Genomic DNA, 18,704 nt, shown 5'->3' with positions numbered 1-18,704 from the left:
CTCTCTCTCTCTCTCTCTCTCTCTCTCTCTCTCTCTCTCTCCCTCCCCTAATGTACAAGGAAGATGTCACTTCGATTTCAGTGACTTTCAATTAACCCAAGTGAAAACATAAGATGATATTTAAAACCTATATTTTTAGCTTAAAATTATTATCAAAACAATTTCTTAATGAAAGCAGAAACTTTTTCTAATGCTTTTGTATTTCCATACTTAAGAAGAATGAAAGGGTAAAAAAGATCTCATAAGCAAAACTCACACAGATTCTCCTTATCTCTGTTAGTTTCTGCTAACCTTGTTCCAGAGCTGCTTTTCAATGGAGATTCTCCACCAGATACAGTACTTTCTCCTTGTCCTCCAACTGAATTTCCTCTGGAACCAGAACTTTTGGATTCTCCACTGCCACTAGAACTTCCTCCATATCCAGCACTGGAGCTACCACCCCCTTGGACACCACTGGATCTTCTACCATATCCTAGGTCACCAGAGCTTCCTTCATGGCCACCACCTCCGGATGTGCTACCAGAAATACAAAAAGGGAGATAGACATTAATTATTAGTTATCCATAAGCATTATAAAATGTATGTCCTTCCCCCCAAAATTATTAAACTCTTAGAGAAGCTAAATAGTTTAAGAAGAGATTGATGGCAAAGTGTGATGGTGCATTTTCATAGTTCCATCTACTGAGGGAAACTGATGCTGGTAGTTCACTTGAGTTTGGGCATTCTGATGCTCAGTAGGGTTAAAACTGATTGGATATCATCAATAAATAAGCAAATAAGGCACCAATAAATAAAATGTCATTAGTAAATTGTGCCCAAGGGCACCCATAAAATGAGCCCTTAGGAACAGTAGGCTACCTGAGGAGGGGCAAATCACCCCATATGGGAAACACAGAGCAGGTGAAAGCCCTCATGCCAGTAGAGAGAGAGAGAGAATTTAAACATACTTGAAAAAGGCATCATCCTGGGCCATAATGAGGCAAGATGAACCCAACATCTCAGACAGAGATATGTATTCCTCCTCTAATAACTCTTTGCTTCCCAAAAACTGGGAGAAGCTGTCCTACTTACAAAATTAAGAAGCAAGAGACTTTCCAATAATAGTGTTTCTTTCACTCACCCTCCTCCTTCTAGCAGGCTGCGGTAGGTCTGAATTTCATTCTCCAGGCGGATCTTGATGTCAAGGAGCACCTGGTATTCTGAATTCTGGCATTCTGTTTCAGCTCTGATCTGCTGTAACTGCTCTTCCAGAGCAGTGATCTGGGCCTGGATTTGTGACAGCTGAACACAGTAACGACCTTCTGTGTCTGCCAAAGTTGCTTCCAGGGATTGTTTCTGGAAAGGAGAGGAGCATTGTATGAATTGAAAACATCAGTGATTAAATGACATACAACAAAACTCTTCCTAATTAGAAAATTCATGGAGGAATGAAGACCTTTGACATTTAGAAATATGTGACCTGATTTAGTTTTTAGCTATTTAGCAATTTCAGACAATACAAACCACAGTTTTGGCCCTGATGTGGGGTCTTTGTTGTATTTCAAAAGGCTGATATTACATACTGTCTTCCTTTCTCTCTGTTGTCATTGTTGTTGAGTCATTCAGGTGTTTCCAACTATTCCTGACCCCATGGACCATAGTAAGCCAGGACCTTCTATCCTCCACTCTCTCTCAAAGTCTTTCCAAGTTCATGTTCATTGTCTCCATGACACTATCTATCCATCTCATTCTCTGTCATACCCTTTTCCTTTTACCATCAATCTTTTCAATTTTTAGAGTATTTTCCAATGAGTCCTGTCTTCTTATTATGTCACCAAAATATTTGAATTTCATTTTCAGTATTTGACCTTCCAGTGAATAGCCTGAATTAATTTCCTTAAGTATTGTTTTGACTCCTTGTTGTCTAAGGGACTCTCAAAAGTCTTCTCCAGCACTACTATTGGAAAATATCAGTTCTGTGGTGCTTGACTTTTCTTACCCTCCAGCTCTCATTGCTAGTGGAAAAATTAGACCTTTATCAGCAAGGTGATGTCTCTGCTTTTTACTATACTGCCCAGATAGGCCATAGCTTTACTTCCAGGGAGCATGAGTCTTTTAATTTCATGGCTCAGTCATTATCTGCAGTGATCTTTGAGCCAAAGAATATAAAATCTGATACTGATTCCATTTCTTCTTCATCTATATGCCATGAGGTGATGGGACCAGTTGCCATGATCTTAGCCTTTTTAAATTTTAGGCTTCAAACTAGCTTTTATACTTTCCTCTTTCACCCTCATGAAGAAGGTTTAATGATATATTCCCTAATTTAATGAACATTCCCATGAACATGGAATTACAAAGCTGAAGAGGAAAGCTTACAAATTAATACTTCAGAACTTTGTACTTTTCTTGAGAAATGCATGAAAACACTTTGGAAACAAAGAGCTCATGTTATGGAAACAAAGAGCTTATTGTTAACTTACCAGAGCCAATTGTGACTGTAGTTCAATATCCAAAGCTTGAACGTTTCGTTTCAATTCAGTGATCTCAGATTTGTGACTGGACACTTGTTCAACGTTGGTATCGATCTCTCTGGTCAGCTCCTTGCTCTAGGATCATAAAAGCAAAGGAGAGGAGAGAGAGAAAAGAATCATTAGAAGACAATTACTACCTGTATGATGAAGCAGGTGGCTTTTAGGCATGATAAGTCATTTTCACCTTTTCATTGAACCAGGCTTCAGCATCTCTACGGTTTTGTTCAGCCATTGCCTCATATTCAGTTCTCATGCGGTTCAGATATTCGGTCAGATCCACTCCTGGGGCAGCATTCATTTCCACATTCACATCACCAGTGGACACATTCTGAAGATCTTTCATTTCCTGTAGGGGAAGGAGAGCCCATAATGTGACTGTAGTTTTCATGACTATAGTGAGAAATTAGAAGATTGGAGTGTGGCATGGTGGGATGGAACAGAATTTTGTCTCACCTCCTCATGGTTCTTTTTTAGGAAAGCCAGCTCCTCATTCAAGCTTTCTAGCTGCATCTCTAGGTCAGTCTTGGACAAGGTTAGATCATCCAGGACTCTGCGCAGGCCATTAATGTCAGCCTCCACATTCTGATGCAGGGTCACTTCATTTTCATACCTGAAAGAGACATGGTATAATCTGTAATATAACTCAGTCCATTTAATGAATATCATTTGGGCAAAGGGTAAGAAAGAGGAGCTTGAGAAAATATGAAGTAACAGAATGCAATGCAATGTAACAAAACACTATACCATAGCAGTCCAAATAATATAATGCACACTAATTAAGCACCTACTCTGTACTGGATCCTTGAGAAATTGTGCTAGTTTGAAAGAAGGACCAACTCTATTACTGATAGAATTGTAACTATTAATATATTGATTACTATCTTGCAGTTTCTTGATTATTAATAAATTTTATTTCATAGTGTAGTGGATAATTGATTTCATGTTTTATTTCAGCATGTTCATTCCACTTTACACACAAATGATAGTAACAGTTGAGTAAAATCAGCAAAGTCCAAAATGATTTAAAAGTTAGTTGCAAAGTATTTATGATCTCAAATATATTAGATGATATTATTATCACTGAAAATTTCTCTAATGATCTAGAAAATGTTTAAATTTGAATAAACTGTTTTTTATTTTACCAGGCAGAATGTGCCACTGGAAATTAATTTTGGTTTTGTTAAGCAATTATCTACACCAAATCCATGTCTGACAATGTGAGAAGCACATGGTCCTTGTTCTCTTTGCTTACTTTAGTCTGAAGTCATCAGCAGCCAGCCTGGCATTGTCAATTTGCAGCAGCACATTAGCATTGTCAGTACTTAGATTCAGGATCTGTAGAGGAGAAATAATTGAGAAAGAGGTCATGTATATGGATTTTCAAAAAATACTGTGCTTCTTAAGAATTGAATTTAGCCATTATCATCTCATAGAGTCCTATGGGGGATACTTTTGCTGTTTAAGAATGACATACAGTGCACTCACCTATTTCTTAAAGCTTGAATCTTCTAGGATTTCTGAAGTCATGCCTTTTCTGACCAGGCATTTATTTTTTTATTCAGCTACTGAAATCTTGATCTTATTGCACCACGTTATTTCACTGACTTCAGGACTCCTCTGACTGATTTGGTACTTTCCATATATATATGGAAATATGGAGGTTAAGGGACTTATCTTGGGCTATGTAGCTACTAGGTATCAGAAGAATCTTGAATTTAGGTCTCTTGACTCTGACACTAGCTCTTCTTATCTAAAATATAAGACTAAGAATTAAAAGACTAGGGGCAGCTAGGTGGTGCAGTGAATAGAGCACCAGCCCTGGAGTCAGGAAGGCCTGAGTTCAAATCCACCCTCAAACACTTGACACACTTACTAGCTTTGTGACCTTGGTCAAATCACTTAACCCCAATTACCTTGCCTTCCCCCTTCCAAAAAAAAATAAAGAAATATAAGACTAAGAATAAGCATAAGACTGGTTAAGAAACAGTATAAATGATCTTTCTTACCTGATCCTTAAGTTCTTTGATTTGGTCATAATAATGAGAGTAGTCATGAGATTCTTGCTGATTTGCATTGCTATGTTTCTCATACCATTCCTTAATTTTTTGCTCTAGTCCAGAGTTAGATTCCTCTAGAGCTTGTACTTTGTTCAGGTAGGAGGCCAGGCGGTCATTGAGGTTCTGCATGGTGACCTTCTCATTGCCTGTGAGGAGGCCCCCATCCCCTCCACCAAAGGCTCCCCCAAGGACTCCACCAAAGCTTCCTCCACCATAGCTACCACCATCAAAGCTACTCCCAACATAGCTGCCACCAAAGCCTCCACCAAAGGCCCTTACTGATGCACTGCCAAAGCCCCCTCTTGAGCAGCTGCCATAGCTAGAGCCCCAACCTGAGCTAAATCCTCCACCAAGAGAGCTAATCCCATAGCCAGAGCCTCTACTGCTTGAGATTCTGACGGATGAGCTTCCTCCTCCCCCTCCTCCACTGCGGGAGGAAGAGTAATGTTTGCTGGAAGTAAATCTCTGGGACATAGTGATGCAGTAGAGGTTCAGCTCAAGCACTGCTTGCTACCCAGAGACAGTGGCAAGTCTTTATATACTGAGCTGGGAGGGTGGGTCCCATCTGAAGAGCTTTCTTGTCACTGGGCTGTCTTCTTCTTTTTTTTTTTTTTTGCCAATTTAGCATTATTGTTATTAATAACTAATCTGATACGTCCTGATGTATGTTTTGCCCTTAAAACACATAAGACATTTATTATGTTGAAATGGAAGATGGGTGGAGTTCAGTGGAGACTCTTTATCATTATTCTTTTTCATCTTTTGCAGAACATTGAGCAATATGTCTAAAATACTATATTCTCAGCAAAAAAAGGAATGCAAGCTATGTTTCCGGTGGTAAGCTTGTCAATCTCTCTCTTTCTCTCTCTCTATTCTTCTCCAGAAGAAGGCAAAAAAGGTTGGAGAAAGTACTCCTTGTGATAGCCTGAAAAATAATTTAAAAATTATATCTTGGAACAATTAATAATATGAGTGAGCATTATAAGCCCTGGTACAGATGCCAAGCCTCTTTCATGAAGCTAAAGGAATAAATACGTTCTTTAAATGAATAACTCATAGTACTTAAGAGCTATTACATACACAAGATTCATAAGAGCCATAAATACCTAATTTAGGAAGTGTCTATATATTTCTTTCTAGAAAATCTTTTCTTCTGTAGAATGTGAACTTACTGACCTTTTGCCTAACACTGGTGATAATTAATCTTTTTTGTGAGAGCAGTCTTTGGATCAAAAAGATTTGTGTCATTTTGAGATTTTTTTCATCTACTGAGCACATGAAGTCACATCAGATTTTTTTGCCTTTTAACTCATCCATCATCATTGATGTGTTAGATTTTGTTGATCTCACAGTAGCAAAACCAAGAGTGTAACATATGAGCTCAAGGGCCCAAGGTTGGTCTTGTGAATTCTAAAGTCCTTCCTTTCCTTCCAACTCTGAAGTTCTGAGATGGTGGGAATCTGCAATACTATTTTAAGAAAGGCAAATGACAGCCCATATTCTTCTGAGGTATAACAGAGATTTGACTGTCCAAATCTGATATAGATTGGATGCATTGGAGACAATTAATGGAGGAAAGGCACTAGAATCAGTGGGCATTAATAAAAGTTTCTTCTAGGAGAAAGGATTTTATTGAAAACTTGAAGGAATCCCTGGAGACCAGAAGAAGGAGATGAGGAAGGAGAGTATTCCAAGAGCCAGTGGAAATGCCTGGAGTCTAGAGATGAGGTATCTTATGGGTGGACCAGTGGGGAGGCAAGTGTCACTGCATCATAGAGTAGGTCTAGGGGAATAATATGCAAGAAGACTGAAAAGGTAGAAGATTGTTGTTTGTCCTTCAATTTTGAAGAGCACCAGTGACATCACAGGGGGATGTCTTGACTTCCTGGGTGAATTAGATTTAAGTGAGGCAGAGTTGTACAATGTCTTCAGCCTCACTCTCTCTTCCAGAGCTATCAAAGTCTAGTGGCAAGACACATGTCAAAATGATTGGCAATGTCCTTGGATGCAATGGATGATCTTGGCATCTTTAATGTCTGACCAAGTTCCAAGCACTTGTTCTCATTTGTCCATTCCACTGGAGAGAATCTTCACATGCTTGGAATAGACATTCTCCTAACTTACCAATGAGTTTGAGGCCCATTTGTTTCCCTCAACATGGTTCGCTTCATCTGCTGAGATACTTTTCTGAGGTGTGGCGGCTGGTAAGCTTCTTGGAGCCACAGGTTGAAGGCCAGCTAGACACCAAAGGTGAATGGTTAGCCCTGAAAAAGCCTCATCAAGACCTCACACCAAAGATATTAGTCTTAATTGAAAAAAAATGTATACCCCATCCAGGAAGGTTAAGATATTAATTGAAAGGTGAGAATGTAAATATGATATTTTTCCTGGAAAGAATGAACATTCCTGCATCATCATCATCCTCATAGCTAGCATTTATATAGCACTTTAAGATTTCCAAAGTACTTTAAATATGTTAACTAATTTGATACTAATCATTATTTAGAAGTGATCCTTGAGTTATTTAGCAGAGATATTTGTTTTAAGACTTTTTCCCCCAATCAGCTATTTTTCTTTTTATCCTAGATGCATGTTGTTTAGTCAAAAGCTTTTCAATTTCATGTTATGAAAATTATTTAGTCTATTCTTTGTTTTCATTAAAAATTCTCATCCTAAGAAAAAGAAATGATTCTTGTCTATGAATTAGGAGCCAAGTTTTCTCCATAACAGTAGCTTCTTGAGTTAAATTCTTTTTTCAATAAATATTCAAATTTTCTTAGCTACCTATCATGTGTATGACCTTGGGTAAGTCCCTTCATTTTTCTGAAACTCATTTTCATTATCTGTAAAACAGGGGCAGTAATGTCTGAAGTCCTTCCCTCCTAGGCTTCTTGTGAGGTCCAGAAAAAAATGATGTAGGTATGATGTAGACAATATTTGTCAAATTAAAGTACTATTTAATAAGTCACTGAGATGATGATTATTATGGTTATAAATATTAATATGAATATTATTACTATGTCAGAGTTGGAGGCATTTTTTGCTCTAAGTCATTACCTTGACATGAACTATAGGTATATGTATGTCAGAACTTATGGTTTCCCTGATGTACAGAACTCTTGCATGAGGAAACTGCTCCAGCAAAACAGATCAGTGATTATGGTCTTAGAGAGCTGTCAAGACCACAAGACTACTGCCCCAAGGTCATGTAGCTAGTGTATAGCAGAGGGGTGGGATTTGATCACTGACTGGTCCTTGAAAGCATCAAGGCCAGCTCCCTCTCCACTCTGACAGATACCAGGACTCCTCTCATTTCAGATCTGAAATAATAATAAAAGATAGCATTTATATAATGCTTTCAGGTTTGCAAAATACTGGACAAATACTGTCTCATTTGATCCTCACAGCAGCCCTGGAAGATAGATGCTATTATTATGTCCATTTTATGAATGAGGAAACTGAGGCAAAAAGGGGTTTAAATGCCATAGCTAGTAAGTTTCTGAGTTAGGATTTGAACTCAGGTCTATCTGACTCCAAGCTATTCACTACGCCATCTAGCAATCTAAGTTCATAAAGTTCATAAATGGTGAATCTTGGATCAGTAACAGTCTTCTGACTCCCAGTCTTGTGTTCTTTCTTCTATACCAATCTGTGTACATATAATTACAATGGCTTTCATTTATATAACAATTAAGAGATAAGGAAGTACTTTACATATATTATTTCATCTGAACCTTGCTGTGGCTTCTGTGAGGGAGGTACTGAACCTGCTATTATCCTCATGTTTTTAAACAGAGATACAGTTTATTTAAGAAAAGTTTTACTAATGCATTAATATTTGAGCAAAATTATTTCAATGTGTGTGAAAGGAAGACAGACAAACTGTTACAGGCTATAGAAAAACAAAAAGGGCTTTATACAATTAAAATATTCAACAATCCTCTGGGATCTAGGTGAATGACTGACACATTCATAACAGAAATTAAATTTGGATGAGATTGGAAAACACCATTGTGAAGAATGTAGGTAGAAGAAAAAGAAATATTGACTTAGAATTTTGGGAGTTTTACTCAGGCAACTTTCATATTATTTTACCTGAACTAAGTACAAGATCTGTGTGCATCCTGATTGCTGAATTCAAGAAAGGTTTTTGATTTATAACTTTAGCCAGTGGAAATAGTTAAAAATGAGCACATACAGTATTTTTCGTACTAAATTATTTCCTCATAAATTATATTTATAATGAAGCCATAAAAAAAAACTTCATCTGTGGGGAGCCAAAGAGGCCTGATTCAGGAATCAGATAATAACCCTAATAAATAGTGTGCTTTGAAATAAGAGCTCTTTGAGATGCGGCTTTTTTGTTAAGCTTGCTCCTGAGTTCTTTGTTATAGGTTACACTTAAAAGGATGTTGTTTGAGTTCTGAGACCAATAGGCTCTTCCCCAAGACTTTAGTTATTGAAAACCAAAATATTTCATTCTTAGGTGGTTAGTTCCTATGCAAATGTCCTTGATGATCCCGGCTTTGGCTTCAGCCTTGAAGCCAGCTCTTGAGAGCATCCTTTGTAATGTGACTGCATATGAAAAGAGTTAACTGACTCTTCCTAAGACTTTCTGGCACCTAGAGAACAAAAGCCTGTTATTAATACCATGCTATTTCCAGTAAATGACAGACTATGATAATGATAAGAATACTTGAGTCTTTTTTGTCTCATTGCTCTACAAAAACCTTGTCCTCACCCAGAAACACCTGGCCTTGTAACCTTGAGCAAGTTACTTAACCCTGATTGCTTTAAAAAAAAACATTTTGTCCTAAGAATCAATAAATAGAGTTCTATCCTATGAACTACTCGCCTGGTTAATTCTTTATTACGTCTTTGCTCACACCAGGGGCTGGCACCCAAGTAGCCTCAATATTCATCACACTTGCTTATTATACAGTAAGGGACAGAGCAAGGATGTCTATAGGTCTGATGGTTTAGCATCTACTTTTATTATGTTTATATAGTTTTAATAAAATAAGTAATATATATTATATTCTCCCAACATTCGTGGAAATGAAGTAGTGATATAAAATTCTCCAAGGAGAATCAAGGTAACTGGAAATCACAGAAAATACTGGTTTACTTAATAATAAGTACTATGTTAAAAACAAATAGCATTTTACATTATCTTTCCAATGAACTTTGGTAGGAGAAACTAACAGTAGAAACAGCTCTTCTGGCAATCCTGTGAGTTCCTTGAGGTCTGGGAGATGTGTCAGCAGGCCACAGGCATCTCTTAACACTCATCAAAACCATGCCTGGAAGAAAAAAAAACATTCTTCAATTCAAGGGAAATGAAACCAAACCCGAAGATGAATTGCTGAAAGAAAAAAACAAACACCACCACCTAGTAGAGATGACAGCATAGTCTAGAAAACATAATGAAGCATTTTACTTTTTTCATTATTTTATTAAATTGTTTTGAATTTAAAAAGCAAAATGCTTCATTACATCTTCTCAGAAATAACTTCAAAGATTATAGAGTTCTATATAGTTTAAAGACACATAGTGGATGCTGAATGATTAGATGTCACCCCAGGAGCAGAATTTTAGCAAGTTAGTCCTTGGAGTAGAATGGCACCGTGGCTCTGCCAGCATATACAAAGGAATGAGGCTTGGAGAGAGCAGGTGGCGGATACTGTGTGGTTGGCTGGTGCACAGAAGAGAGCCCCATTCTGAGATGGACTCAGACTCTGTGGTTTATCTCCCACTGTTATGCCTCTGTCTTCAAAAATGATCATGTCAATAACACGAAGTCTTCTCTCCATTGGGCCTTTTGTGAAGAGCGTAAATCTTCTCATTCTGTTCCTGAATATATTTGGTGATTTTCTTTAGAACGTTCTCATAATGTGTTTCCATGCAGAAAGAGATAGTATACGTCATCAGACAAACTAAATAGCCTGCAAGGTAGGATTGACTCTGAAGTTTTTCTGCTTTTGCATAAAGGTTATATAGAGTCCAAACTGTTTCTTCAAACTGCTCTTGGTCAATCTGGTTCTTTAATTTGGCAGGGAACTTGGTCTGGAACTGGATCCAGATGCTGTTGCTGTATTCCCATTGGATGAAGATCCTGTCAGACATGGTGCCATGCTGTGGCCTCATGGTGGGTGGGGCCAGGCTGACTGAGCCTCCTCCTCTGTGGCCCTTCAGAGCCTCTTGCTTGGCCTTGTCTCTTATGACCTGCTGCAAACAAGCCTCCTGTTTCCTTCCCACCCTGAAATCTTCCCTTTTCACTGATGTCTCCTACCCCATTATCCCCATTTTATAGGCCATGGGAATTGTCTTGAATTTTGTCTTTCCACTGAACTTCAATGACTTTGGAAGAGGGTGAAATTGATGACTTTGCACAGCCTTGCCTCATTTAAATCCAAATCACTCACAAGTCTTGACATCCTCCCATGATGGCTTTGGTCCTATTGAAAAAACAAAGAATGAACAATAAAATTGACTGAGAAGTTAGGTGACATGCTTAGGGTCACAAAGCTAGTATTAGACTTTAGAGGTGGGATCTGATCCTGTAGCTTTCTTCAAGATGCCCCCCAGTCTGTTTGCTATGCTATCTCTCAAAGTAATCTCTGCATATTGCTTGAGAACACTGGCGTTAGTCTGCCTGTCCCAAATTCTCCTCTTTCTGGAGAAACTTTGTTCCAAATTAAAAAAAAAAATCCCAACCAGGACTAGTTCTTGGAAATATCTTAAAAATCGAGTTTGGATATCTAGTATATCTCTCCCATTGCTAATTAGTTTTTCATATTAAATTTACAACCACTCAGTGCATTTCATGACAGCAACAGAAAGAGTTTCTGTAGGGAAGAAAGACTGATTGCAAGGGTTAACATAAAATTTACTGTTCCTGTGAGAGATCACTACCCATCACATTGCAGGTTCTTAAGCTTGTTGGTACCTGCCTGTGGATGAGGAGTACACCAGAAAAAGAACACCTGGGATTGATCCTTCATGAAGATAAGGAAGATCAAAGAAAACCTGTGATAAGTTTGCAAAAAACCTGAATGACATGCAGAATAAGGCGGGCAGGTTGGGAGAGGTATCAAAGCTCTGAGACTTGAGGAGTGATGGATACAGTTCAAGCTAGTCTGAGTTTCTCAAGGCATCTGTGAGTCTAAGTGGATAGAGAATTTGACCTAAAGTTAGGAATATCTGAGTTCAAATCTTCCTTCCTGTGTGACCAGGAGGAAGTCACTTAATTCTTGGCTGCCTTAGATCCTTCATCTGTAAATTGGGGAGAAAAGTAGCACCTTCCTCCCAGGGTTGTTGTGAGGATTGAAAACATTTTTGTAAATTGCGCTATAACCCTTAAAATGCTATAGAGATGCTAACTGCTCTGTGATAGCACTTTGGACTCCTCTGAACTGATCACATTCGGGTGATTGGGTTGTTTGTATAAATGTTTTATTCACTCCAATGGCAAGAGTAGGGAACTCTGTTTTATTTCCTCTTTGCTTCCCCATCACCTTAACAATGAACAACTAACCAGCATTTGTCCAATTGCATCTAGTTAGGGACATGAGACATACTCTATGTCTGAAGACATAACTAAGGAAATGAGCAGCTAGAAGTTCAGAAGAGGGAGGGAGCATTTGGACTGGAAATGACAGGAACACTTTGTGGAGAAGAAAGAAGTGAATCTAGATCTTCCTTGAAAGGTGGACAGGACTTTTTGATAGTAGCTTTAATTGTGTTGTTTTTAGAAAACTTATGATTGGGAGTGGGAGAGAAGAGAAGTAGAGGAGAAAAGATAGGAAGAAGGAGTTGGAGATTCAGAAGGTGACAAAAACAGGGTAGTTTCATTACTACTGTGTTAAATATGATAACATATTAAAAAGATGTACTAAATATAAGATTACTATTTCATATGTAATCCTACCTTTTTATTTTTATGTAAATTGAAATGTTTGTATTTATTGATGACTATCAGTTTCCTAATAAAAAGGGAAAATATTCTTAAAAGGACTTGGAAACAAATAAATAAAACAATTGTGTGGATACTTGAGTAATTTGAGCAGGAGGGGTTTATGCATGAAAGTAATAAGATATATCTTCCAGGTTGAGGGTGGCTTTGAACACAAGGTTAAAACTGTGCACATTATCCCATAGGTAAAGTTTTCAAATAGAGGATTGACATTGTCAGAGCTGTGCTCTAAGAAGTTGAGGGTGTATAGATTGGATTGAAGAAGAAGACACCTTAGAAGTAAGAAACCATTTAGGAGGCTGCTCAGCTGTGTGTGAAGTGACAAAAGCATGAACCAGTATTGAAGTAGTGGGAATGGAAAATAAGGGATGGATATGAGACGTTATACAAGGATGACCAACAGAATTGGGTGATTTGATTTGTGTATGGAGACATGGTGAAGGAAAAGGCATAGACCCAGAAGTTTCAAGTCTGGTTAACTAAGAAAGAAATAGAAGACTTAAGAGAGGGACTCAATTTGGGAAGAATTCTGACTTTGGTACATGGTGAGGTTTAGGTGCCAGTAGGACCTCAAAGTTGGATGTCCAGAAGGCAGTGGGATATTTGGAACTGAAAATTAAGAGAAAAGTTTTGATTGGAGATATTGATTTGGGGCTTATTTCCTCCCCTATAAAATTGGATTGTTGTACTTTATGACCTACAATATTTATTCTGACTCTCACAGTCTATGAGTCCAAAAGTCATGAAAGAGGTTAAGTTCCCAAGGGAGAGCCCTTGGAGGTCAATGAGTAGGACTTGACTGGACTTGAATTAAGGAAGATGAGTTCAAAGTTTGCCTCAGATACTAGATTTGTGACTTTGGGCAAGTCACTTAATCTCTTCAAGTCTGAATTTCTTCTTTAAAATGGGAAGGCTAATACTTGTATTCTTCTCATAGGGTTGCTCTGAGGAAAGTGCTTTGTTAGGGAATAAATCCAGGACCTGTTGTTGCTGTTTAGTCGTTTCAATTGTGTCTGACTCTTTGTGACCCCATTTTGGGCTTTTCTTGTCAAAGACACTGAAGTGGCTTACTGTTTCCTTCTCCTCATTTTACAGATGAGGAACTGAGGCAAACAGGATTAAGTGACTTGCCCAGGTTCACAGAACTAACAAGTGTCAGAGGTTAGATTTGAACTCAGGTCTTCCTGCCTGCAGGTCTGGTGCTTTGCCTACTGTGCCACTTAGCTGCCCCATATTGCAACATACATATTTACATGACTTTCCCCTTGGGCCATCATCTGCATGCCATTCCACTGGTAAATTGGACATCATTCTTGGGACCACTCTGGTTTGATAGATCTGTTTTAACTTCATCTTGCTGGAACCCAAGCCTCTACAAGACTGCTTGCCCACTTCCATGGCACTCCAAACCATCTCCACTCAGGCCATGATCTTCACTGTCTTATGTGGGAAAGTTGGATTATGCTCCTCTACCTCCCTGAGCCTAGACAGGCCAGCTTTGGCCTCATCTTGCCAAGATTCAGGTCTCCCTAGAGCTTTCATGCCATCTGTAAGAGACGTAATGCTTACCTGTACTTTGTACCTTCCAGTCCTTTTTTTATGTGTTCTTTATATTCTCCCATGAAAATGCAAGTAAGCCCTTTGAGGGTATTTATTGGCTTGTTTACTTGTGTTCGTGTCTAGAACTTAGCAAATGTTTAATATAAGTCCTCCTTTCTTCTTTTCCTCTTCATTCTTCCTTCTTTCCTTCCTCCTTTCTACATCCCTTCCTCCTTCCTTCCTTCCTTCTCTTTATTCATTTATTCATCTATCCTTCCATCTAGGTAACTATCTATGTCATCCTTTCAATGATGATGTAGCTGATGTGTTGGACAACCTCATGAATTACTCTCCATCTGACAACTAATGTCTCTCTTTTAAGCAGGAATGTGCATATTGGCTATCTTCAGATTTAGGGAACCTGGTGTTACTTTCATATCTGTTGGAATAGTGGGTCAGGTAAGGTCAGATGTTCTCTGAGTATCTGAAACCAGAGCCTGTTTGATTACTCTAGGCATAGAAATTCAGAGAATGGTGAAGGAAGTCAGTAGAGGCAGGGAGGGAAACTGGTGAGTCATGAGTTGCAAAAGACCTAAGCTGAATTAAAAATCAACGATATCTACCAAGCCAGGAAGGGGAAGGGATTGACAAAAGTCTAAGTGGTAGGTGATTGGTGGAGATTTGGATAGGTAGATACCGTGTTTCCCCGATAATAAGACCTATCCTGAAAATAAGCCCCCCCTTACTGTGTAAGATTCCTCTAAAATAAGCCCTCCCCAAAAATAAGCCCTATTGAGATTGCTACTGTAGTGAAGGTGATCCCTTGCACTACATGCTACATTATGGTACCCTCTGTATGCACCGTCCCCCCCCCGGGTGAACCGCACGCCGCGCTCTGAGCTGCATCCAATCAGAGCTGCAGCAGTGAGCGTGTCATCCTGTTCTTTATTGAATTCATTATTGAATAAAGGTACATTTTTTTGTTCACATTTACCTGTTTATTAAAATTGCTGTCAATGTTCATTAAAATAAGCCCTCCCCTGAAAATAAGCCCTCTGGTGTTTTTCTGTCCAAAAAAATAATAAGACAGTGTCTTATTATTGGGGAAACACAGTAGTAGGAAGTGGGTACCTAGCCACATGGAGATTTGGGGCTTAAGGATAGGAATCCATTTATTGGGATAGCAGGAAGTAACTCCAGGCACTGGAAGGACTTTATTAAGGTCCTGAGAAAATGCCCCATGATGGATACCTCTGCTTCAGTCCTGGAACATTGAATACCTCAAGTATTTTCCTATGGTCTCCAAAACTATTACAACCTTGTTTTATCATATTGAAAGACTTCTGGGCTAAGGAAGTTGGTGCTATATATGACTTGGGGGGATCTGGATCTTTCTCTAGTTAAACTTTACCTCAAGTTGGATAGATTATCTTGTAAAACCAGAATGGGACAGCCCTTCCAGTCCCTTCCCTTGCTCCATGCCCTTGTGTGGAACTATCTGTGAAACCCTACATTTTTTTGGAGGGGGTAAGGTAGGGAAATTGAGGTTAAGTGACTTGCCCAAGCTCACACAGATAGTAAGTGTTAAGTATCTGAGGCTGGATTTGAACTCAGGTCCTCCTGACTCCAGGACTGGTGCTCTATTCACTGTGCTGCCTAGCTGCCCCCAAACCCTACACTTCTTTCAAAAAGGTTCAGTGCTCTGGAAATAGAAAACAATTTAATGTATGCTTAATATAAATTTGAATTCTCTTTCAACAGAAAACCACTACTGTGGCTACTCTACTTTATGGGAAAGATCTTGACAACTGCCTCTGACATCAGCTCTCACCACAAGGAATTTAATTGACCTTGGGAGGATGTATGTGCAAATAAGGGAGTCAGGACTGATATCTTTCCACCACCAAGCTATCCTTCAAGGATGTCTAGTTTGTTATCTTGCACATGGACTCTGAGAAGGAAAGAAGGAGGTCTTTGCTGGCCCCAGTGACCAAACTTTCAGTCATGTTGTTCCCTGCATCTCAGCTCTGTAATAATCATATTGTCCTCAACCATATGATGTTACCTACTGTGTTTTGTTCTTTGTTCTGTATTCCCCAGAACCTTAAAGGGGAACTGCCTTTTTGCTTGTGGTCTTTGACATAAATGGAAGCAACCCACTGACCTATTATTTGATAAGCAACCTGCCCAGTTTACTATTTATTAAAATGTTATCTTGCGTGGAGAATTGCCTCAGTTTACCTTCTTGTTAAATTTCAGTCATGACAAATGGTAGTAGTGATGAGATAGAGACTGAGCTCCTACCAGACATTTATCAGAATCCTTTCCCTTCTTTGGGCTCCAGTTGGAAAATTTTCCACAAAGTGGAGAGCTTTCTGGTGGGGGAATCTGTGGTGGTGGATTGGCTCTCTACATATAACAATAGTTTCAGTTCTTCTCCAAAGCAAAAAGAGTGAGTGTTACATGATGTATGTCTTTTTTGAGTATTTATATTTGTATCAATAGCTGCAGCTTTTGAATTTGGGAATGATTGGTTAGATATAGAAAGAGTCACTGAAGAAGGGGCCTATACTTCATGGATGGTCTTAATGGAGATGTGTCTCCATTGAGAAAGACATCTTAACATAGGCTATAGAGGTGACAGATTATAATTCAATCTAGCCAGGAACTGTCTTTCATTTTTTTAGTGTATCTCTTGTGAGGGAAAAGAGGTTTTATTTGACAAGTTTGTGACCCACAGAAGGGCAGACAAAGTTGATTCAAATTTTCCTGTGTGAGATATCACGGTCTCCAGCAACCACATTGTGTAAGTAGAAGAGTGGAAAAGAGTGGACATGCAATAAGTAACAAATATAGTAACCTTATATTTGACAAATATAACATGTAAAAGAAATGGCAAATTATACATAATAGATTTGCGGTTTCCTATGCAATCATCTTTAAAAAAAATTGTACTATGTTATGGAAATGCTTGTTTTATTTCATAAATTAAAAATTATATATATATATTAAAGTTATAGGGAAATTAACCCTAAGATTCCCTCATCACTCTTTGCCAACTGTCAAGTTTATTGTTTTACAGTGAAGAAAGGAAAGTCATTTCTCTGATTAGAGAGAAGCTTGTAAAAAGGAGTAACAGATTTCCAAAGTGAAGAAAAAAGACTGCAGCTAACACTTTAAAAGTTAACTTTTTTTCTGATTCATGGAAAGGAGAAAAAACGTTTTTGTAAGTCAGGTAAGTAAGTTTTATTAGAAAATCTAATTAGATACTCGGGAGTTTTACAAATTAAACTTAAGTAGAAATCAATTTAAAAATAACTTTTGGAATTGCTGTGTGTTTTGAACTTAGAAAATTTACTATAAATTATATGAGATTTCTACCCATTTTTATAATAGTTTATGTATCTAAATTTTAAAGAATTGTCGTTCTTGCCCATAAAAGAGAAATTTATTTAGGCAACTAAGATGGGAATAAAATTTTATCTGGTTAAATTTTTTTTATTACTTCTATGAGTAATGTAACAAAACTTAATTGTTATTTGAATTAACCAAGTTTTTGCAATCTGTTAAAGATTTTATACTTGATGAGGACACCTTAATGTATTTTAGGTGTTTTTGTTTTTTTGGGGGAAGAGCAGAATTGTAACAGATTAGATATAATTCAACAGGGTTGTGGACAAATTAATGGTAAAAACTGTCTTTACTGAAATCATGCAATTTAGGAGTACAAGTATTTAATAAGTCATTGGTTTTTGATGAACAATATATGATAAAATTGTAAAGGAAAAATTCAGTGAAGGAATTATTAATCTTATTAGTGGTCTTGGATGCTGTTTGAAATAAGGAGAATTTAGGGAATGAACAAAATGAAAGGAAGTTCAGGAAAAGAATATAAAGGGAATAAGAAAGCTGTGGTTTTCAAGGCCACTGGAGGTATATACAGAGAAATGTAAGAAAGTTTAAGTATGTTGAAAGACAGGTTTAAGAGGAGTTTTGATTTTATTAAAGTAAGAAGTGCGAAACTTTGCACACCCATTTTATGGTAACTGCAGTAATAAAAATTGTATTTTGATTTGAAAGTAAATAGAGAAAAGTTATAGAAAGTTAGGAATAAATGGATGAGCAATGGGTTCTTTCTGAGATTGTAGAAACCAGATTTTAACTAATTTAAAATGTGCTTTTAAGTTTGCTTTTCTATTGGGATGATTGGGGTAGATTAAAGCTTTACATTAGACTATCACTTTTATAATCTATGACAGTGGATTATAATTATCATTAGACTTTATAATACAAATTGCTTGGAATAGATGGCCCTTGTAAAGGATGTAATACTGAATAATTGAAATTACAAATTGAGATTCTGTGTGATACCATTTGGGAAATAGATCTAGGTGTGATTGGTTCTATTCTGGTCTCTTTCTAAGTGAAATGTGTGTGTCCTAAAAAGACACTTATGAATAACCAGAATTTATTGTACTATTTTTTATTAAGACAAAGTGTTGGGAAGATGCATTGATCTTGAAATTTGTTAGCTATGTGATCTTAAAATAAGTTGCCTCAGTTTATCAATCTGTGACATGAATAAAGATAGTGCCTAGCATTTATTTGATAAGTCATTGT

The 18,704-nt window shown here is 37.7% G+C and overlaps 1 protein-coding gene, 1 long non-coding RNA gene and 1 pseudogene across 3 annotated transcripts in view; 1 reads left to right on the top strand and 2 right to left on the bottom strand.

The window, feature by feature from the left end:
* Positions 1-5,115, bottom strand: part of LOC138150770 (keratin, type I cytoskeletal 10-like) — a 6,237-nt gene extending 1,122 nt beyond the window's left edge. The window contains exons 1-7 of one of the 2 annotated variants that reach the window (XM_069074204.1): positions 4,520-5,115; positions 3,766-3,848; positions 2,967-3,123; positions 2,698-2,859; positions 2,463-2,588; positions 1,121-1,335; positions 257-516 (exon numbers count right to left, since the gene is read on the bottom strand). In XM_069074204.1, the coding sequence (XP_068930305.1) occupies positions 257-516; positions 1,121-1,335; positions 2,463-2,588; positions 2,698-2,859; positions 2,967-3,123; positions 3,766-3,848; positions 4,520-5,044 (1,528 nt within the window). In that variant the 5' untranslated portion in view covers positions 5,045-5,115. The remainder of the gene's footprint in view (positions 1-256; positions 517-1,120; positions 1,336-2,462; positions 2,589-2,697; positions 2,860-2,966; positions 3,124-3,765; positions 3,849-4,519) is intronic. The other variant, XM_069074205.1, reaches the window with a different exon arrangement.
* An 831-nt stretch (positions 5,116-5,946) lies between these two features.
* Positions 5,947-16,891, top strand: LOC138150772 (uncharacterized). Its single transcript, XR_011165645.1, has 3 exons — positions 5,947-6,298; positions 10,627-11,729; positions 15,846-16,891. It is a non-coding gene; the product is annotated as an uncharacterized lncRNA (long non-coding RNA).
* LOC138150771 (golgin subfamily A member 7-like) lies at positions 8,359-10,719 on the bottom strand (annotated as a pseudogene).
* Positions 16,892-18,704: the final 1,813 nt, after the last annotated feature.

The sequence above is a fragment of the Petaurus breviceps genome, unplaced genomic scaffold, assembly GCF_028583685.1.
Source record: "Petaurus breviceps papuanus isolate PSGF00001 unplaced genomic scaffold, PetGlider_PUasm1.0 90887, whole genome shotgun sequence".
NCBI classification, from domain to species: domain Eukaryota; kingdom Metazoa; phylum Chordata; class Mammalia; order Diprotodontia; family Petauridae; genus Petaurus; species Petaurus breviceps.
This window is presented reverse-complemented; position numbering and strand designations above follow the sequence as displayed.